This window comes from Chanos chanos, chromosome 12, assembly GCF_902362185.1.
Source record: "Chanos chanos chromosome 12, fChaCha1.1, whole genome shotgun sequence".
NCBI lineage: Eukaryota > Metazoa > Chordata > Actinopteri > Gonorynchiformes > Chanidae > Chanos > Chanos chanos.
Window position 1 is genome coordinate 19,923,650 of NC_044506.1, and position 23,006 is coordinate 19,946,655.

Here is a 23,006-nt window from a genome sequence, read left to right on the forward strand (position 1 = left end):
AGTTATGCAACATACAGCGGAGTGCAGGAGAAAATAGCGTAAACAGTGTAAAAAATTTTTTATATATATATATATATATATATATATATATAGATGTTCAAGTGCTTATTTCCAAGTAACCCTGTTTGCATAATTGCTCTTTGAAAATAATTTACAGATTGGCCAGATTGTAAATTAATAAAAACATGTTTATCCCTCATGAGACCAATGTTTTTTTTAATCGTAGTAACGTGGAATTTCCTAGTTCACTTACTTGGAAAATGTAATGACAACTTCAAAACGTTAAAAAAAAAAAAAAGCCCTCACAGAACGACACCGTCCATCATCTGCACAGTGAGCCGTAGAGGGCGTTTCTACATGTTCTTCTTTGACGGACGCTTAGGATTCTTCAGCCATTGGTCTTTTGCTTAAATATGGGCGTGGTCTGATGTGGTAAGTATCCAACAAAACCGACAGCCCGTACTAGTAGGTGTTTTGCTCTTCTCGGACGGTGATGCGGTAATTGAAACGCATCGTTTTACTATTCTCCAAAACATTTATCCAGCCGCGAGTTTTCATTCCACTCGTTAACACTCGTTTTTGTTAGGGTATAGAAACATTAAGGATCAGGTTCCACGACTTGAGGACGCGGATACTGAAACTTTTTAAGTGAAACGCGCTGTCGGTAGCTGGCCGCAATGAATTTGTTGTGGCCCCTGTACATCGTTGCAAGTGTGTGCGCTTGGCTGTCTTCTGCCGACAGGCACAGCGTCTTCTGGAATAGCACCAACCCCAAGTAAGTGGGACATCGCCATTCTTTGTTGTTTGTTGCCATTCAGTGTATTACAGTGTATTACCTATACCCTGATGTATCCTCGAGACTTTTACCTGTAACTGAAGATCTCGATCTCGAGTTTTTGGGGTTGTAAACTTTTTGAAGGAGCACGTAGTGGAGCTTGAACTCGGAAAAACGACACAATTATAATAAGAACACAAAAGTTCTCAGTGGCACATTGATACCTGTGTCAAGTACAATGAATGAATTAATTGAGCAGCTGAAGTCAGCCTGAACGGAGTTGTAATGTGCACCCCGACTTCTTTCGTTGTAAACAAATAAGCGTTTTAGTACCTATGCAGTGTTTGCGCTTTGTTGCCACAATCATTAGAGGTGACATGACTGACATGGACATGAGCAAGAAATCGGAGTAAAAACTTTTCTTTGCTCGCAACATAACAGACGACGCAGTCAAAACTATCTTATCATATGTGTTTTCTGTTTACGCTGTGTTTAGTTGATGGGACAATACGAGTGGCTATGCTGGTCCGTATTTTAGGGGTCGAGCAGAGCACAGACTAAAATGCCTAAACACATATTTATCAAATAAAAACTCACACATTCTGGAAGATCAAGTCAAATTAAAATTTGTCTGTTTGTTGGGGGAGGGGTAACGAACAGAAAATAAACTGTAGCCAGCTTAAAGGCGGAGTTGTTTAGGATTAATCAATCATGCAAGCGAACGTGAACACACGCGCTCGTACAAAACGCAAACGCAACCATCTTCACCTTCAGTGCTGTGAAAGCCGTTTGCGCGGAATGGTGGACGAAGAGATCATTTACACTGGCTGATGGAAGAGTTATGTAAACATAAGAACGATAATCATTTCTGAAAATAAGTATTGGCATGCGCTATTTTTACTGAACACCAGAGACACCGCCACCCCTAACTCGTTCCAAGTCTCAGCCTTATATCTGCAGAAAATTAAGCCCGAGGAAATATTTTCTTCTCAGTTTAGTTTAATCTGTCCTTGAGATGACATCAACCAGTGGGCTATATGTCCCCAAACTGTTCCTCTCACTTGGCAGGATGGAAGTTAATTGCTTCATCTGGTGACATACACTGTCATTTTGTGGTTTTGGTATATGTGTGTGTGTGTGTGTGTGTTTTGATAAAATTTCCTCCTGCTTGTCTGTCACTCTCAGCCCGTGTGTATCATTGGGTCAGTCTTGGGGCAAGTTGAGTCAGGGGTCAGCTGTGCCCGCGAGCGTAAGTGTGTCCTGTTTCAGCCTGAACATGTAGTCTCTGGCAGCGCTCTCAGTGGTCTTTTACCGCTCACCGCTCACTCGCTCTCTTCTTGTCTTAGCTTGTGAGAGCGTATGTGTTATTACATGCATTGTTTCAATGCAAACCTGAACACTACCAGACATTAGTTGCGTTTGGTGCGCACGCGTGTGTGTGTGTGATAGAATGCCAGGTTAAATGAGTCATATAAGCATACTCACACACACACACACACACACACACACACACAATTCTGAACTTTCTACCTCAATCTTGGTTACACACTATGAGACTATTGAGTGGGTCAAGAGTGTCTTTCTCTCTCTCTTTCTTTTTCTGTCTTCCTATCTCTCTTGATTATCATCCGTTCTCACATTCACTCCACAGCCCCCCATTCCTCAGCCATCTCACTGCTGTCTCAGAGTTTTATTTTATGAGTAAAACATGACGAACCCCCCCCCCCCCCCTCTCTCTCTCTCTGTACCTGGCACTCCCCTCTCACCAACACTACCTGTCTCTGGCAGAGTGTCTTGGCACAAAACTGAATTTTTTTTTTGTTGTTCATTCTTCTTGAACCCTCTTTCCCAATTCTGTCTCTCATATGTTTCAGTCGAACTGTCAAAGCTTCTCCCTGTGCTATTCACCTCTTTTAACCTTTATCTCTCTGCCTGTTTTGTCATCGTTTAGCTCCCAAAGACCTATTTCTATGGCCGCTTTCAGTAATTCAGTCCAGAAAACGCAGGTTTTCTCTGGTTTACTCATATTTTGTTGCTAAATCAGCTCAGTAAGTGGTTTTTGTTCGGCATTCCACCCAAATTAGGAAACCCCTTTCACGCGTTGCCATTAAACAGAGCGCTGCACTGCTGTGACCAATCAGAGGTCAGAGTTCATGGGGAAATGAAGAGCTGTTCACACGGTCTGTCATTCAGTATGTGTGTAAGTTTGAGTGACAGTCTTGTTTCATTTTCAGACTTTTCAGACTTTTTCATTCAAGAGTTTCATCTGCTTTTTCATGTTTGTTGCTGTCTTTACAGCCTCTGTGTGTGTGTGTGAGGATGGAGGCAAAAAGAGGGAGAGAGAGAGAGAGAGAGAGTTGAGATGAAGTGCCATTCACTCTCTCTGTCGCTGTGGTGGTCTGATGTGGTGAATGGGGTGTGGGAGGGTGCCACTCAATCCACCTTTCTTTACACCACCTCGGGTCTACCCTCATTCTTTCTCCCTCTTTTTCCTCCACCCTGTCTCTCTACCTTTTATTCCATCCTTACATGCTACCCCCTCTTCACTCCTTTATTCACTGCTCCTCATTGTAAAAGAAGAAAGAAAAGATTTTTTTTTTTCTCTCTGCGCGATCTTTCATCAGTATTGGCAACTGTAACCATTTGCACTCTCTGTAAGCGCGGTCTGCTCCCTCCGAGCCTTTCAGTCGTTCTGTCTGGTGTTATCGCGGCTGTGGCCATTAAAACATTAGCACATTGTTCCTCCCCCACACTCTCTTTGTGACCCCGTCAGAGCAAGAGACTGTGAAACCCACTTTGGAAGAACTGATTAAAATGTGTGTGTGTGTGTGTGTGTGTGTGTGTGTGTGGATTGGATGCATTAGCAAAAAGATAACATCGCCTACTTTTTGTGTCAATTAACTACCAGCACACTATATGAAATGATTCAGTTATTTTGATGTTTGTGGTTAGGTCATGGCAAACAGAACACTCTAGGCGACTTAATATCGGTACTAATGTATGTTTGATGTTACAGGCCAGTATATTGAACAGACTGGCAACACAATATTAAGAGTCTGTGAGTGGGGCTTAATGTGCAGATGGCCATGGAAAAGTGCAAAAAAAAAAAAAAGAACAAGAAGAAGAAATCAAGTCGCTCCAGCACTCTCACGTCCTAGCAGCAGGTCTGTCACAGTGACTGGAAACCACTGATTGCCTAATGTTATATGCAGTGAGTTTGTTGCTAGGATACAGCCTGCAGCAGCCTCACACTGGCCACATTGTGTTAATGTAATTTTGTTTTTTCCTTGGTTTTTTTTTTTTTTTCTTTTCTTTTTTTGTTCCCCAGTTACTTTCACAGTGAACGAGAATGAGAGAGAGATAGATTAAGATTTCTTCTGGATTGTTCCCTACCCTTACTGCCCCCTAGTGACACAGTGACCCTCCCGCCTCCCCCCCCTGAGCTGTGGGTGGGGTTGGGTGGGGTGGGGTGGCATGGGAGGCTTAGTGCGCTTCTCTCTTCCTCCTTTACTCCATAATCCAAGTGCCTGCTCTCTGCTTGGTGAATTTTGGAAAATTCAACCAATGACAGACTGGTAATATTTAGGTCCAGTGAGCCTAGTGATCTCTGCATGTAAGTATGCATTGCCACGTACATTTACAGTCACTCCTTGGCTAGTGTCTGAACTTTTTTTTTTTTTTGAGAATTCTTCCTGCATGAAACCAGATGGAGGACCTGATTGAGTATGCAGGACACAGACGGACAATGATTTTTTTTTTTTTTTTCACAGTGGCAGTGCTAAGTGTGTGTGTGTGTGTGTGTTCGTGTGTGTGTGTGTGAGAGAGAGAGAGTAAGAGAGAGAGAGACTGAGACTGCCTGTTCCCTACAGAGTGTGAATTTCCTGGTTGAGTCTTTTCCAGGAAACTCACTTCTTCCTGTAGACACAGTGAACAAAACCTTTCTCACACTCATGCACGCTAATGGGCAGGTTTTCTGGCTGCGTACCGACCCACTGCTAATGATGGTTGTTTATTCGGACACAATAGTGTTATTGGTTTTCTCATGAAGTGTTTGTGTTTGTATTTGTGTTCCGAGTAATTTCTGATTCTTTGCTGGAGAATGGGATGGTGGCATACTGATTGTGTCCACAGCAGTGAATCTGTTGGCATTGTTTTTGTTGTCAGAAGCTGACTCCAGTGTAGTTTTGTTTTGTTATCCCTGTTTTTGTTTGTCCTTATGGAGATTAAACCTGCCTTTAAACAGTTCTTAGCACAGACACGTGCATGTTGTTGTAGAGGTCATGACTAATAATGTGTTTGGCTGACTTCCTGTTGAGGCCATGGTCAGAGAACGCTTTGCTTTCTTACTGTCTGTCTCTATCATCCACACACACACACACACGCATGCACACACACACACACACGCATGCACACACACACACACACACATACACACACGCATGCACACACACACACACACAGAGAGAGAGAAAATTCTCAATTAAACTCTGAGTAGTGTTTGGGAAAAAAAACATGAAAAAACAATAGTTAGTCCCGTAAGAAGACCAGCTTACTGACTTGTGCTGAACCCAAATCAAACATTCATTGGTCACAGATTACTGTTGGAGAAGTGCAGTTTCCTGATTTTGGATTTGGATCAGACAAACTGAACATTCTCTCATCTCGGAGAGGAGGTGGGAGAGTTTTCTGAGGAGTTATTTCTGTGGCCCGCAGTCTTAATTTGGACCAAATCAGTTCAGAGAGGGAAAAAAATGTAGAGAGTAATGTCATTTTAGCCTGTTAATGAAAAAGAGATCAGAAGTACCAATTTGTCATCTCAGTACCTCTCAGAAAAGAAAGGGTTAAAATGTTTTGAAAGGGAATCTGACAGAATGAGCAATGAGACAGACACACAAAGGGCACATGAAAAGACAGAGGGGAAAAAAAAGAAGAGATTGATGAGGAAAGTGTACACACAAACACACACACACATACGCACACATACACACGCGCACAGAAGTGAAAGCAAAGATTGCTGTGGAAGATTATGTATGAAGGGAGGCTCACCAAGAGTTGGACCATATTAGTATCCATGGAAACAGCATGGGCAAACGCAGTCTGCAAACACAGGTCACTAACCACATACCTCACATTCCAGTGAGCAGAGGTCTGATTGGCTTAGAGCGGTTTAGGGGCAGTTAAGAGGGGGCAAGATGAATGCAGAATCTCAATCTTTATTGAGTGATTTGGAGAAGAGAATTGACAGAAGTGAAGGATGGATGGGTGGATGGAAGGAAGGATTGAAGAAAAAGATGAAAGTGTTGACCTACAGAGACTAGAGGTGGCTAAAATGTGTGGGGCAGTTATTGTGCTGCATCAAACCTCTCTCTCTCTCTCTCTCTCTCTCTGTCTCTGTCTCTCACTCTTGTTCTTGTTTCCAAATGTATTTCTAAACTGATGGAAGGCAAAGTGTAAAGCATTTTTGATTTGAAGTTCAGGGAGAGCTATGTGTGTGTGTGTTCTCTTACTTTCTTTGTGTTTTCTTTCAAACTCAAACACCTCTGGCTTCTGTTCCTCGATCAGTGTTTGTGAACAATGAGCCCCTGGCCCTGGAGGCCCCCTAGCATCTCTCTCTCTCTCTCTCTCTCTCTCTCTCTCTCTCTCTCTCTCTCTCTCTGGACTGCTGTAAGTCTCAGCATTAGCTAGGGTCTGATGCCGCTGAATGGAGCATGTGCTAATCCCGGACCTGTACCGAGCCCCAATCGGACAGCCCCTCTGCATTCCGGCTCATTCAACTGGAACAGCAGCTCATGTGCTCTCAGAAGAATTAAAACCACACAGAGAAAAAGAGAGAGAGAGAGAGAGAGAGAACTGGAGCAGTGGGGTTAGGACTGATGAAAGTGTTAACACTGAGAGGAATGAATGCGTTTCTGTGTGCACCATGCATTTAATAGCAATTACCTTAACCACAAACATGGGCTTTGAGGACAAAAGTGTGTGTGTGTGTGTGTGTGTGTGTTGGGTTCTTTGGTGCTGACTTGTAAAATTTCCTCATCTAATTGAGCTCCCCCACTCCCTCGACCCCCGGTTCCAGCATTCCAGTGGCTGACAGACTAGAGAGATGAAAGAATGAATGGATGGAATAAGGGATGGCCAGAGGGCAGGGGAAAAAAATCAAAGCCCAAATGTGGAAAAAGTGTGAGATAAGAACTTTTGAAAAGGTGAACACGACCTCATAAGTATTTTAAACAACGCATATAAAACAAAACCGAGGAATTCGTGCATGTGCTTCGTAAAACTAAAACACGCGCGCGCTCTCACACTGACCTCCATCTTTACCTTACGTAACAGCCGTCACAGTTCAACCAGTCACTCGAAAAGCTCAGAACACATTCAGCCTTCAGCTCATAAAGAGAGAGAGAGAGAGAGAGAACCTCCGTAACAAATTAGGAGCAGCAGCCATGTGTCAATCTGTCAGTGTTAAGGAGAGACCTAGTCATGACTGTGTGAGTGTGTGAGTGAGTGAGTGAGAGAGAGAGAGAGAGAGAGAGAGAGAGGCAGGCACACGTAAAGAATAAAAAACAGTGTCTGTATAGTCTGAATCACTGATGTGTCACAGTAACGTCTCCACAATAAGGCCCCTCAGGACCCACTGTGATCCTCAGTGAGGCTCTTCCCCTCCTCCCTCTCACAAGCTCCTGAACCAAGGGGGTCAGGGCGGGGCAGCATAATTACCCCCCTATGGGTTTACTTCCCTCAAATGCCCCTTTTGTGTTTTAACTGAATTCCCACTGACACGCCTTTTGGTGAACATATTGGGTCCATACAACAAACAGCTTTTAATAAGGCTTTAACATGTGGTTTTCCTCCACACTGTAATGACATAAAAAATACAAAAAAATAACTTTTTAAACTGAGTACAACAGTTAAACAAGAATTATATGAGATATTACAGACGGACTTGCTATTGGATATGTATATGAAACTCTCCCTTCAGAGAAAGAGAGAGAGAATGAGAGAGAGAGAGAGAATGAGAGAGAGAGAGAATGAGAGAGAGAGAGAATGAGAGAGAGAGAGACTGAGTGAGAGAGAGACTGAGAGAGAGAGACAGAGAGAGAGAGAGAGACAGAGTGAGAGAGAGAGAGACTGAGAGAGAGACTGAGAGAGAGACTGAGAGAGAGAGAGAGACTGAGAGAGAGAGAGAGAGAGAGAGAGAGGTAGAAGAAAAGATGACATGGGCAGAGGGTTAATCTTATCAAACAATGGCAAAGGATCGTCTGAAAAAATAAATAAGAAAGTAAATGGGGCAGGAGAGATGTGACTGTGTACATTTTAAAAGGACAAAACCAATGGAGGATATGTGGAGAGACACATGGAAGAAAACACAAGACCTGACCGTTTAAAGACCTGACCGTTTAAAGACCTGACCGTTTAAAGACATGACCGTTTGAGGACCTGACCATTCAAAGACTTGACCGTTTGAAGACCTGACCATAAAAATTCTCTTCATTGACCAGTGAATCATCCAGTCACCATCCATCACATACTGGCGTGTTTCTTCATAAAATAAAATTAAAGAAAGAGAAAATGCATGTGAGGGAGGAATAATATGGTTTCAGTAAAAATTCATTAAATATGTTTTATTTAGCAGCACGCACACACACACACACACACACACACATGTTTGTATTCATGTCCTAGTGGGGACTTCCCATTGACTCCCATTATCCTGTAACTGAGGAATACTAATCTATCCCTATCCCTAACCTTAACCAAAGAAATGCTTTGACACTTTTTGTTTTATCAATAACAACAATATAGTCTAGAAGAATGTTGTTCTCCTAGTGGGGACCAGCATTTTGGTCCCCACCAGACGCTTTTGTCACATTAAGCTATCTTACTCGGGACTTTCGGTCCCCAGAAAGATACCAATACATGACACGTGCACACACACACAAACACACACACACACACACACATGTTTACATGTTGGTGTGAGCACTGCCAATGAGGTTGAGGAGGCTGAAAACCAAGGGGAGGAGTGGAGAGAGGGAGGAGAAGCAGACAGTCTGTCTCCATTCCCTACACATACGTGTGTGTGTGTGTGTGTGTGTGTGTATTGAAAAGGGCAATGTAGCCCCGACCAGTGACAGACAGGATGTGTGTGTATCTATAATAAGAAGGAGACTGTGTCAGTAGATGCAAACACAATAGTGATTTGTCTTTTTGTTTGGCATCTATCTGTTTTTTCAGCAGTTATTCTTCAGCATGCCTGTTTATGTGTTTTGTTCTGTGTGTGTGTGTGTGTGTGTGTGTGTGTGTGTGTGTGTGTGTGTGTGTGTGTGTGTGAATGATGGTGCTCGAATGTCATCCGTGTTAATGAGACATTAGCAATGAGATCAATGAAAACACACACACACACACACACACACACACATCCTCCGCATCATATCCTCCACTTTTACTATTTCTCTTTCTCTCCCTCTCTTCTCTCTCTCTGAATCGATGCCATTGTTCATCCATATTCATACTCACGCCTCCACCACTTTTCCTGGGCCCCGGCTTCACATTATCATGATCCCCGAAGAGTCGAACTTTCTCATCAGTCTGGCCATCTCTCTCTCTTTCACTCGTTTTTCTTCATCATTTTCTCTCTTTCTCTGATTTCCCAGCTGATTTTGAGCTCATTCTGTGTGATCAATCCAAAAAGCTGGTGAAAAATGAGATAAGATTGAGACTGCAGACAGGACTCTGCGATTCATGCTAAACAGAAAGAGAGAGAGAGAGAGAGAGAGAAAGAAAGAAAGAAAGAAAAACCTACACATTCTCAATAGCTTCAGAATGACAATGGCCCAATCCTCACAGCCTTGTCATCTCTCACTCACATTTTCTTTCACAATTCACTTTGCTTTATGTCATTGTCAAAATTTTCTATTTGCCTTGTACTCACGCACGTAGCATTTCACTTCGACAAGTGGAATTTAAAACCATTAGACTTGCCTCAACTATCTAGGCCGCGTTTGTGATGAATAAATGTTAATGACTTGTGCTCTCTCTCTCTCTCTCTCTCTCTCTCTCAGGTTTCTGAGGGACAGCTACAGGGTGGAGGTGCGACTGAATGACTACCTGGACATAGTGTGCCCACACTACCCGCTGGGCGAGGTCCAGTCCCAGGATGCCGAGCGTTATGTTCTGTACATGGTGGAAAAGGAGGATTACGAGGCCTGTCGGCCGCAGTCCTACGACCAGATGCGCTGGGAGTGCGGCCACCCCTTTGCACCGCACGCGCCAGAGAAGTTCTCCGAGAAATTTCAGCGTTTCACACCCTTCACACTGGGCAAGGAGTTTCGCCAGGGAGAAAGCTACTATTACATATGTGAGTACAGAGTAAAAAAAAAAAACAGATCATACTCTTTGGTCATCAGTTCTAGATATAATAAGGAACGGTAGGGGTGGTGATACATATAAAATCACAGTTTTATTTCTAAGTTTAGAAAAAAAAATAAAACAACATTTCACTGATGCATGTTCAGTTCGTCCTCCGGAAACCACCATCCCACCCCGTTCCAAAATACAGAGAGAAGTCTTCGCCTTATCGGAGAGAATTTATAGCGCGCAGGAATACACGCACTGAGTATTAACATCCATCAAGCACTAAACAACTCGATTAAACTTAAGTTCTCTCTTTGGCTTATGATGTTAGTTAATTAGTTGAATCGAATAACAGAGTACATGTCGGGTTCACATTGCTGCAGGGCTGCAGTAATTCAATATTTCGATGAAACGCATCAATCCAGTGAAATACATCAGGAACACAGAGCTGTGCTGAGAGCCTGGCCATAACAGGAAAAAGTTCATGTTAATGCGTTTATGTCTGAGATTCGTTGCTCAGGAACATTAAGGCTGAGTGTCGGGTTCATTGCAGTACTAGCTGGAATGAGGCAAACAGGAGTCTTTTGGCTGAATCTGTAATGAACAGGTCCTCTTATGTTTATGCCGATCTGTGCTCTTGGCTCGTAAGTGAAGAGTGACCCGTGTTGACCTGTGGGGGCAGACATTTAGGAAACAACATAAACAGACCAAACAGACCAAATTTTAGTCCATCGGGGAAAACAGAGTTGTCTAGGGACGCAGTGGAAAAAGAGAACCAGGAGAAAATAATACATTTAGTCGCATAATTAAAAGTATCCGCACAGCAGCAATCATAACAAAGGGCCTGAGAAAAATATGAATTGCTACAGAAGCAGAAGCAGAAATATACGTGTGTGTGTGTGTGTGTGTGTGTGTAAAAATTCCCTGTTCAGTTTTGACTGTAGTCCAGCACTGTCACACATCATTAAACAGACTGAGTGTTGCTCACTGGGTCCCTATAGCGCCCACATGTTTAAATTTGTTCCTATAAGCATAGTTTGATTTTTGGTTTTCAGCTCCTCGTAGCGGCGAGCTGAGTAAGTAGAAAAATTGATTGACGTGAAAATCATCATGTTCGGTATCTATGGCCTTAAACCCTGCAGACAGAGTGTCTCTCCAAACAAATAAGACTTACTGCCTGCCGTTTTACTGTAGGAAAAAAAAAACACCCGTAGACGTGAGATCGAAAGGGGGGGGGGGGGGGGGGGGGGGGTCGCAATCAGGACAGTAAGGCGCTTTGACTCGCCGCTGATTGTCCGTACTCGTCTGTTTCATCCCTCTATCCTCCTCCCCCCCACTCCTGTGTGTTGCTATCTGTCCATTCATTCACCCTCTCTGCCCCACAGCCAAACCGCTGCACCATCACGGGCGGGAGTGCCTGCGGCTCAGGGTGGATGTGGTCGCTGCTGACGGTAAGCGCTGCTCTTGTGGTTTTGGGGATGGAGATCTGGTCTCACGGTCGGCAAAAAAAAAACGAAGGTTTTCATGTCGTCTTTTCTGTGTCTCGCTCCCAGGCTCCCAGGAAGCCAGAGTGGCGACCGGAGGAGGTGCACACAACCCCTCCAACAGACTACCTTCAGGTACACACGCTACAGTTCATCACTAAAGTTCACTAAAGTAGCTCTGCCTCACGTAAGTTAGGGCAGGTGATTGCAGCATAGGTCCAGTTAACGTACTGTGGCTTTAGCATCAGAGATGGTTAGTCAGTTCATTAGAGCCGGAAGCAGAGATCACGCTGGTACCCGTAACATGCTTGCAGCAGCGATTCAGGATGACACCTTTGTGTATTACTGACATTATGGAGAACACAGACAGGAAGTGATGTTATCAAAGAATCCATGTTGTCGTGTATGACAGTCTATGTGCAGGCTAGGCTATAGATGAAGATCAGACAAGTCCAGGTCAAACCATTACTGAAGATAAAAAGAGTTGAGCATTATGCGGCATGGACCATAGATTGCAGTTAAGAGGAGGGAGAAACGCCATAGAGTTTGATTATGATTGGTCAGTGTGTTCAAGGTGATGCAGCTCACTTCCACATCTCTACGACTCATAATCATTGGCTACGGCAGCCACATTGGTTCTTTTAGAGACTGTCTGTAACCGGACAAATAGACAGCAGTATTTTATGGATCCGGCAATCGTTTTTGCCAAATAAGATGCACGTGTCGTTAAGAGACGCGGGAGAGATGAAATTTAAATGTATTCGCATTCATAAAATATGACCCTGGGTTTAGTTTCTGTTTTGCCTTCTCCTCCACAGATGACCCAGAGGTCGTCCTGCCCGATATCCAGAAGAGTGTGAGAAAAAACTCAGCAGGGGCTGTAGCAGCTCTGTCAGTCCTCTCCATGCTGCTTCCCCTCTGTACCCTCTTGATCTTATAATGGGAACTCCAGTGGAACTTTCTACACCGGGAACCTCTCCCCAGACATTTTATATGGACAGAGGCCTTTGCTGACTTAATTTTTTTAGAGGGGAACGTGTGTGCCCCCTGAGGAAGGGAGTTAAAGCAGCACTCCAGCACTATGTGAACAAAACAAGATGGTGGACCAGACCTAAGAAGACTTGTCCCCTTGTAAAAAAAAAAAAAAAAACAAAAAACAAAAAAAAAAAACATCAGTATTCTTCCTGAAGGATTACTTTTCGAGAAAGATAAAAAAGATGAGATTCCCCCCTTTTTGCTTCTCAAGCATAACTTGTTTGACAAACCTTTGGAAACTGGAAAAAAAAAATAGAACTGAAATGTTGTCCAAACTCCTCAGAAAGGTGTTATATATAAAAAGAAGGGAGACACGGACAACATCATGAGCCAAAGAATCAACAGTGTCTGTACAAATGTGTACATTTCTGAAACCTGTAGTATTATCTTGTATTATAGAGTCTTAGTCCGACTGTTAAAGACAGTGTTGATCCTTAAATGTAGCATCAGTCAGACAAGGTTCGCCCAGGCCTTTGTCCTGAAAAAACGGACAACGTGCTTAACACAGCACTTGTACAGGGAATTTACACACACACACACACACACACACACACACACACACAATACAAAATACACCAACACAGCCCAGGGGTGGGTGGTATCATGGCGATGAGAGTGAATGCTGGGCATGCTTCATGCCATCTCGCTGATATGATACGATGTGGTTTTCATATGATGAAAACTCTGCTATAACACATTTAGATCTGGTGTCTGGCTGCATATATTTTCATTTTCAACCAAAACATCAAAACCTAGATTAAGCTTAGGTCTAAATATAGTTTTGTTGTTGAGAAATTCAAGATCAAATCCCAGATATGTGTACATGTGTGTGTGTCTGCACGTGTGTGTGTCTGCGCTCCTGTGTGTGTCTGCGTGTGTGTGTGTGTGTGTGTGTGTGTACAGCGCAAGTATTTCAAACAGACGAATACGTATTTTCAAACAGGTACTTCACGAGGTAATCTGCCAGCGTCGATTCCTAATTTATCAGTTCACTTACAGCTGAAGACCCAGATAAGCCTGACGAGTGAAAAATATTTCACATTCATTAAGTGAGGCAACAGTCGAGGCTGGTGAGCAGTGTTGAGTAAACACTCTGGCCAAGGGAGTTTTATTTTACCCCTGTTTTCTCACCTCAATGCCGTAACCTTGATTTCACTGATTTATAGAAAGAAGTGTCCAGTAACAATTTTGCAACAGTGTGCTTTTAGAAGTGAACCCTACCCTGTATGTTTTTTACATCATATGCAATATCAGTATCGTGCAGAATGTGAGAAATAACCATGATATGAATTCTGGGCAGTGTCATCCACCCCTAACACACACACACATACTTGTACTTCTATCTTTGTGAGGACACTCATTGACATAATGCCTTCCCTAGCCCCTTATCCTAACCTCAGCCATCACAACTAAATGCCTAACCCAAACCCTTACACCAAACCCTGACCTAAACATGATTCTAACCTGAACCCTAAAACCAAGTCTTAACCCTCAAATAGCCCTTTGAAGAAGTGAGGACCAGCCAAAATGTCTCACCCCCAAGGTCTAAAACTCAAACCGGTCCTCACAAGGATAGCTGTTCATGTACACATACGCGCACACACTATAATACGTACACTCAATACAACAAATACACACATACACATAAATAGAGATATGTTGCATTGCCTAATGCACATTTAAAAAATAATTTATGATGTTTTTTGCAGTTGACAAAATTACTGTATTAATGTTTACTTTTTGACAAAAACATGAGTTAGGACCACTTTGTGTGTTTCTGCGTGAATGAGAACAACAGTGTGTGTGTGTGTGTGTGTGTTTGTATGAGAGAGACAGAGAAGGTGAAATGAGGAGAATCTAAGCTTTTCTGCCAAATCCACCCTAAGATGGAGGAGTGTGTTATGTGATGTGTGTGTATGTATGTATGTGTGTATATATATATATATATATATATATATATATATAAATATATATATATGTAGTGTGTTAAATGTTGAACAGCAGGTGGGATGGTCATACACAGTGTTTCAAATGATGGATATTTTATACTGCTGGCACAATCAGTCTTACAGAGTCCTTCATGTGTACGTTCATATCTGCTGATTAAGGATCCAGACACTCAACCAAATACAGATGGGTGCTTTGAAAAACCTGCATTTGTTAGTGCACACACACACACACACACACACACTCACACTCACTCACTCCTCTTTGCACTGCAAAAAAAGAAAGAAAGAAAGAAAAACAGCTGAACGAGACAACACAGTGTCTTAATGTATCAGTTGAAGGTCAACTCGAGTTGTCCGTACAACTGACATGACCGTGAGTCTATTACTGAGTTGCACCAAAATATTTTTTCCATGAGTATCGTATTTTTGTATATATATAAATATATATATATATATATATATGTGTGTGTGTGTGTGTGTGTGTTTGAGAAGTTATTTATGTATATATAGAGGGTTATATGACAACAAGAGAGACATGTTTGATAAATGTAATTAATGTATGATTCTAATGTGAAATAAATATTTTTGGAAACGAGATCTTGGCTCTCCATTTTTCGTTTCTTTTTCAACAGAAAATAGAAAATCTGTTTCTTGGATTTTGCTGACAATTTTGCTTCACACATCCAGGGGTGAACTTTCCTGTTAACAAAGTAGACTTCAACACTGTTGTCAAGAGAGCAGTTGTCAAAATGAGCCCATATGTCAAAAAAAGGGGTGAACTTCCTTTGTACTGTAGCAGGAAAGGACAACAATAGTAAGATGTCAGAGGTGTGTCAGAGTGGTGGGTCACCTCCCCTTTATCCTTAACTCTCTGTTTCTTTTCTTCCGTTCGAGCTCTTTGTCCGCCTCTTCCTCGCAAACATATCTTGTGTCCCATCTTCAACTCTTCTGCCTTTTCATTGTGTCTCCCATCTCTCTCTCTTTCTCTCTCTCTCTCTCTCCCTTTCCCTCTCACTGTCCACTGGTTCCCCTCACTAGCCATATCAGAAAGAGCAGCACACTCTCTCTGTCTCTCTCTCTCTATTGCTCTCTGTCACTCTGTTGTCTCACTAACACTTTTCCATATGATAATCCAAAGTAAATAAATAAAATCCCTCATGTCAACACCCCCCCCCCTTCTCCCTTTCTCTCTCACTGTCCATTGTAACTCTCTCATGGCCGATTAGCCGTAATAGAAAGACCAGCTGTCACACTAGACCTGTGCCTCTTCCCCAGTGTGTTTTCAAAGTGCAGTGCGTAAATCAGGCCGACACAGACAGACCCAACTGAACTCACTTGGAGGGTTCACCATAGAGATTAACAGTAGGTCGTCAGCAGAACCTCCAAATGTTCAGTGCAAATGATACTTGAATAAATGATGCTGATCATTTTGATTGGCCCATCTACTCATCTGTCATTTCTGCAGACATGGGTTAAATATACATTTTGACTTAGAGAATGCTGGGCCTAGTTGTAAGAGTCTGAGTAATTCATCCTTTCCTTGTGTCTTGGCTTTCTGGGATTCAGTAAGTGAGAATAACATGGAAGACTGCATTTAATACTCAGGTGAGGTTGCCCAGGTACTCAGGTGCTTTGTCTGTCTGTCATATCTAACATAGTGACAAAGCAAAATCAGGCTGTAACGATATCAGTTAAGTATATCATATCAGAGCCAATAATTCAATTAGGTGAATGATATTTTTTGACCAACAACAACAATTACAGTGTTCTGGTCAAAGTTTAGCAACTCTAGAGACTTTGTCAATTCGGCGGTAATCATGTAACTGGCATTTGCATTTGCCAAAATCGGATTTCAGGACAAGACGATGCCAAACCAGGAGAGGCTGAACTGCACGCCAACAATATTAAAAATAAAGATTCTCTCAGATCCAGAGAGTCACACTGAACCCACCACGAAACATAGCCTCTAGACCCATGGCACAGTCGCGGTCATTGCAGTTTAGCTTGCATTACTGAAGAGAGGAGGAAAGCTGGTTCCCTTATAATGGAACATTACTGTGTTTCATTGTTTTTGCAATCCAACATAAATAAATAAGATCGCTATCGCACACATGAATTTACTGCGTCATCCCACTAGACATTTAGCTCCGAAAATAGAAAAAAAGACAGTAGATGGTATTTTCTTCCCATTTTGTGTTAATAATGTTGTTTATTATCATTGTTTACTAAGCCACGCTAAAAACATATCTGTTGGATAAGATATCTCATACTTTTATGATTTCAAGACTATCAATTTTACGACTAAGCAGTTAACAAACTAGCTAGACCTTGTATGTTCAAAACTTTCCGCAGGCACTGTTTACAATGAAAGACATGTCTAATTACTGAGAACTAAAGTTAAAGACAACACAAATAGCACAGGCACATGAACCCAGACAGAGGAAAGTTGTTGTATAGCTGTATTTTGTTTCACTGAAAAGCCCTCTCATAGCCTAGAGCCAGTCCTGGTCCTGGTGTGTTACGACATCTTTAGATGCATGTCAGTTATCACAACATTTAATGAATCTGATCACTGCCCCGGGAGCAGCTCTGATGTGCCTATGATGAGTAAAACTGTAAGGATGAGTGAAGCCTAATTGTATTTGGAGTGTTCTCAGAAAACACACACACACACACAAAAATACCTCTCTGAAGAATCATCACATACATTACCAAGCCTGGGAAATACAAAGTACTAAATACAAAGAGAGAGAGAGAGAGAGAGAGAGAGAAGTATGGGTATTTTAAATGCATGTTTCATATTGCCTCATGAATCAGAAATAGTACCTACCCTTGTAACAGCCACGTCTCCTGTCTTCATTGGGATGTGATTCTTCATCACTAGATTTTTAACAGATGTGGCTTATTTCAGGTTCCTTTTTCTGAGGTGAGCTGTTCTTCATTTGAGTGTTCGTTCATTTCTCCCTCTTACTGAGACAGTTCTGTTGTTGTCTCTGACAAGGGCTTTTAGTGAAGCCCTGTAAAAATCCCTCGAACGACTAATTTTGTTGACACCAAGTAACCATTGGCTGTCAAGGCTGTCGTTTCAGGAAAACACAATGTTCAGTACCTGTTACTATTTTTAAAAAGAAAAAATTGTAGGTTGGCGTGGCTGTACATCAAGAGGCCACAAAGTATTAGACGAACTTCAGCAGCTTAATTAGAAGAGACAAAAAAAAGGAATCAAAGTTGTCTTGTTCTTTAAAACAAAAACATCCGAAACAGGCTGAATTTTAAGCGAGCTGTTCTATTCATATTAATTAAGTCATAGTGGGTGCGTGTAAATCCTTGAGCAGAAACCTAAACCTGGACTCAACATATTCCTTTGGCTGTCACTGGATGTTCAGATCAGAGGCTTCGATTCATCGCCGTCATATGGATCTGTTACCGAAAGCTGTGCACGCACAGGGGACGAGGTGGCAGAGAAACGCGTGGGACGGACGTGAACCTTGCAGTTACTTCAAAAGGTGAACCCATGGGTACTTATCACTTACCATTCATAGGTGCCCCTCAAACTCTACTCATTAACAGTCACAGTAAAAGATGACCAGGGACAAAGATGGTGGAGAACCCGACTGCTTAAAATCAGACAGAGTGCCACGTACTTGCCAAACATGCCTGCGTGAGCACAGAGCATGAGGTGTTTGGAGAGGATGTTCTGGTCGGGTGGGGCAGGCACACAAGACTGAAGGTGGTAGACACTAATTAAGTACGCTGTACGGGTCTGGTCAGGTACTGAATTCTCAGATGTGCCCGAACCTCCGAATACTCCGCCTTTAAGAATATGGCTTGGGAGGATATGGATGAACCCTGTGCTGTGAACACGCTCCCTTTTTACGAGGGGTGGGCACGTTGAGAGGTTTGGAAAAACAAACGAAGGAGGCTGTGTCAGAGAGGACTAACATTACAATTCCTGTGACACCAAGAGAATGCCAGAGCATTTTATGAAAAAAAAAGACAGTCAGTGAAGCCGCTCTGGGCCCACAAGTCGAACGCTCTGCACGTACCATCAATTTTGCATCACAAAAAGCAATGACAGTCAGCCAGATGTCCCTCCTCATTGTAAAAATCCAAAAGGTGGTTTCTTTGTTCCACTAGAATATAGCAACAGCTGATGTCTTGGAGGTCAAGCAGGAGATGCTACAGATACGAAAGCACACACTCTCATTCTTCATGCCCACAATGTCTGAAACTCAAGAGATGAAATTGTGGAACAATACCCCGAGCTGCATGCCACTATTGAACCAGCACTGATCAAAAAGACTTGCTCCAACTCAGCCTTGAGCTACTGACCTTGGAGTACAGAATCAGGTGCCCTTACAAATGAGCGTGAGCTGACTACACAGCTACCAGGACGTCTCTTAGGCAATGCCGGTGGTTTACTAAGGGCACTGAACTTGACTGGCATACAGACAGAAAAAGCTCAAAGAACATTAAAAGACATTTGTCACTTTGTCTGGCAGAGGAAGTAATTCAGATTCACAAACCCCTGAAAATAGTCACAATGCTACTGAGCACCAAAAAAAAAAAAAAACCCATTAGTTTAAGATGATCCACAAGACTGAGCCACAACCCTGGTCTTTATACTTAATTCAAAATGTGATAACGCAGCTACAATGTTATATACGTACAGTTTTCCAGTTTAAACATTTTTGCTGTTTAATTATGATCGGTGAAAGCACATGGACCTCAGGAGTCAGACAGAGAGAGAGAGAGAGAGAGAGAGAGAGAGAGAGCAAGCAAAGTCACAGACAACTGCATGTTCTCCTCTACAAAAGAAATAGACTATTTGGTGCACTTTTAAATATTCAGGAGAAGAGAGAGTCCTTGTCCCAGGTTATACAACATGACGTAATCTCACTCAGGACTGCACTTTCCTGAATTTCCACCTACTCAATATTCTAGAAAATCAGTAAGTGCAAGTATCATCATGTCGACGTGCAGGCCAAATGCTGCCTTCGTGTACCTGCAGCTCTTCTGGCAACCTCTACTCCAGTGACACATTGTTTTCCACAGCAAGCGTCGTTGTTACTACTAGCATATCTTATCCTCTCTGACAAGAAGGTTAAAAAAACAAACTTATTCTCTGCAAGAAGAACATGGAAAAAAAAAAAAGCGATGCTGTATTTCAAGTTTAAACTGATGTTTCTAACGGTCTGTTTCAAATGGTCCACTAAAGTGAATGTTAAATACGCACGGTGTTGTTTTATGTACGTGTCAGGGTACTTATTTGTCAGGGTATTTATCTTTTGTATTGTAAAAGAACTGGCAGATTCACTTTTTCAGTGTTTAAAGTAAAGCTATAGGAGAACACATGCCAGAGCTTGTAAACTTGTTCAGTTTACATTTCAGTAAATACATAAATGTTTAATTAATGTTGCATTCATGGAGAGAAAGTCTCGAAAAAATATTTTGTTAGCTAAGGTGTTTTAACCTGGAACTGAGAAACAAAAACAAAACCTTGGCAAGAAGGGGTGTCGACCAAAGACTTGGTGCTTGTTGGTGCATTCGGAGTCTTGTCTTTGAGCTGAAAGAAGTGGTCTCAGGCACAGTGCCGAGCAGGTTTATCTATGTATCTGTCTCTTGCAGTCTCGAAATAAACAACAACAATAGTTTGTAATTCTCCTTGTTCTCTGCGAATGTGAGGTGATTTGCTGAAATGCTGGCTCGACGTGCCCACTGCAGTAGGGTTTTGCACGGGGTGGGGTGCGGTGTGTGTGTGTGTGTGTGTGTGTGTGGGGGGGGGGGGGGGGGGGGGGGGGAGGGAGGGGGGGGGGCTTCTGAAGGCCTGGATGAGTTGGAACGGCCTCTCCGGTGTAGGAAGGACATGCTTCATGGCTATGTTGTGCAGGACACAGCAGGTCACATTTATTTTTATCTGTCCTGCAGGGTGCTGCCTGTGTCCCCTTCAGAACCCTGTCTGTGACAGACCGAGTGGCTGCGTGACTGGCATCGTAGTTCGGCCTCCAGGGGAGTCTGCAGGTTTCCAAGAGTCCTCAGCCGGAATGCTCTATTGCCAACTCGAGTGCTTACAATGGTAAGAACAGCGAAGTAACCTGTAACACGAAGCAGGTGTGTTGTAAAGAAGCAAAAGATCATTCCGCTGTTGGGGAGCTAGACTATTCAGAACTTTGTGAGTGTGCCGCAGTAATTTACAGTATAATCATATTGAATTTAAAAGTAGAGTAGCAATGTAGAGAAGAGAGATCAGGACATCCAACGCATCCAATTTTTTTCTTTTGTTCCAGTGAGAACCTCAGTACAGTAGAACGCATTGCATCAGTCCAGTCAGAACTGGACTAATGTAATGCATTCATTAGACATAATTAGGCAAGGCACACACCTGTCTATATAAGGTCTCGCAGTCGATGGTGTATGTCAGAATGAAAACTGAGCCATGAGGTCAAGAGAACTGTCCGCGAGACATCATTGTGTCAAGACACAGCTCTGGGGAAGGATAAAAGAACATTTCTGCAACATTTAAAGTGCCCAAGAGCACAGTAGCCTCCGTCATTCTTAAACGGAAGAGATTTGGAACCACCAACAGTCTTCCTAGACCTGGCCATCCAGACAAACTGAGCAATCAGGGACAAGGGTCCTTGGACAGATAGGTAACCAAGAACCAAATGGTCACTATAGGCGCTTTCGGACCGAACAGTTCCAGGGTCTAATTTGATAGGAACTACCCCCTGGGGAGCTTCCCCTAGAACTACATACATTCTAGGGCTTTTTTCTGTTTGTATTCGCACCGCCATTAGGAACGCTGAAGTGACGTAAGGCAGCCGACGGTACAGCAGCTAAGAGATGTTGTTTACGGCTAACCAGGACAGATGCACATTTTTAAGTACAAATGTAATCACTTTTAAGACCTTTTAAATACCTCCAAAGTGAAACAAATACCATTACTGTGGCAAAAGAAATCGACAAACTAGACTACAGTATACACAATTAATGAGTTTTATTGAATTTGAATAACAGAAATATTGAGTGCACATTAGATAACATATAATTGCCTTCTCATTGACGAAAATAAAACTGTATGGTGACAGACCCAGTCCAATGGGGAAAAAAATGTCCCCCTGCATTTATGCATTTACCAACGCAGTAGCAGTGAATGACTCGATGGGCATTACTTTTCGGGTGCTAGCATAGCGCTTATGCCTGACGCTTGCTCGCAGCATCGTGGGTTTTTTTCTTTTTCCTGGCCGTAGCCCACAAATCATAAGCTGGATAAACACGTTCTTATTCTAGGTTAAAATGCGGAGTACAGCCACACAAGCGGACACACAAGCACCTACCGAAGCGGAGTGTACGCTACCTCTTCAATGTACAAATATACATTGGACGTTGCAAAAATGGTCATTGTTGGGGGATATAAAATACCGGTAAAATAAAACGTAAAACCATGTTTCCCCTCCTACAATTCCAGACAGTTTAAGACATTTTAGACATGAATATCAAAAACTAAACGTAATACGTTCTAAGACTTTATATTTTGCATGGATCTTTAAAAATGGCGGTTGCAATCATCTATGACTGCGTCTGGACCAATGGCTGTACATCTACGTCACAAGGTTCCTATTGCGCTGCGAAAGTACCTACCCTGAAGTAGGAGCTAAAAAAGCCCCTCAAAACGGCGTTCTAAGAACTATAATGAATGAGATCCAGAGTTCCTTTATAGGAGAACCTTACAGAAGGACAACCATCAATGCAGCACTCCACCAATCAGGCCTTTATGGCAAGGTGGCCAGACAGATGCCATTCCTCACTAAAAGGCACATGGTAGCCAGCAAACTCCAGCGGGCTATCATGAGTCTGAAACATAATAAAATGTGGAAAACTTGAAAAGGTCTGAAAACTTTCCGAATGGACTGCATAACTGAGAATCCCAATTACAAATCAGCAGTTATCACTTATTGTACCAGATTTACTTTAAAGCCTTTGAACTACAGGCATTTAAAACAATGCCAGTTGAATCTTGGTACTTATCCTCATATAGATGTTTGTCATGAAAACACTGAATTATTGTATTAAACCAGGCAATTTTCTACTAATTAGTCTGCAGACTGAAAAAAAGATGAGGTTACTAAAAAACGCACATTAGAAAAATAAGATTTTAATCTTCTGTCATGCCAGTGGCATAGGGTAATTCTGGTTAATAGTTCACTGTGAATATTAGAGTTAATAGTAATATCACTTTGCTGTAACCATAGTTTTATTTGAGAAACTGAACCCAGTGAAATTACAGTTACTCTGAAAAACTATATTTATAGCTCAGCACTCTAAACACTGAACCTAGACATTATTCAAAATAAATCTTCATTAACCTTAACATATATTAAATAATAGCATTAAAGTACCAAGTACAATAAT

At 42.4% G+C, this 23,006-nt stretch overlaps 1 protein-coding gene across 1 annotated transcript; it reads left to right on the plus strand.

The window, feature by feature from the left end:
* Positions 1 to 677: 677 nt before the first annotated feature.
* Positions 678 to 12,550, plus strand: efna1a (ephrin-A1a). The gene is made up of 5 exons (XM_030789130.1): positions 678 to 775; positions 9,835 to 10,130; positions 11,512 to 11,577; positions 11,680 to 11,745; positions 12,429 to 12,550. Exons 1-5 carry the CDS (start codon positions 678 to 680, stop codon positions 12,548 to 12,550), a joined length of 648 nt encoding a protein of 215 aa, XP_030644990.1.
* Positions 12,551 to 23,006: the final 10,456 nt, after the last annotated feature.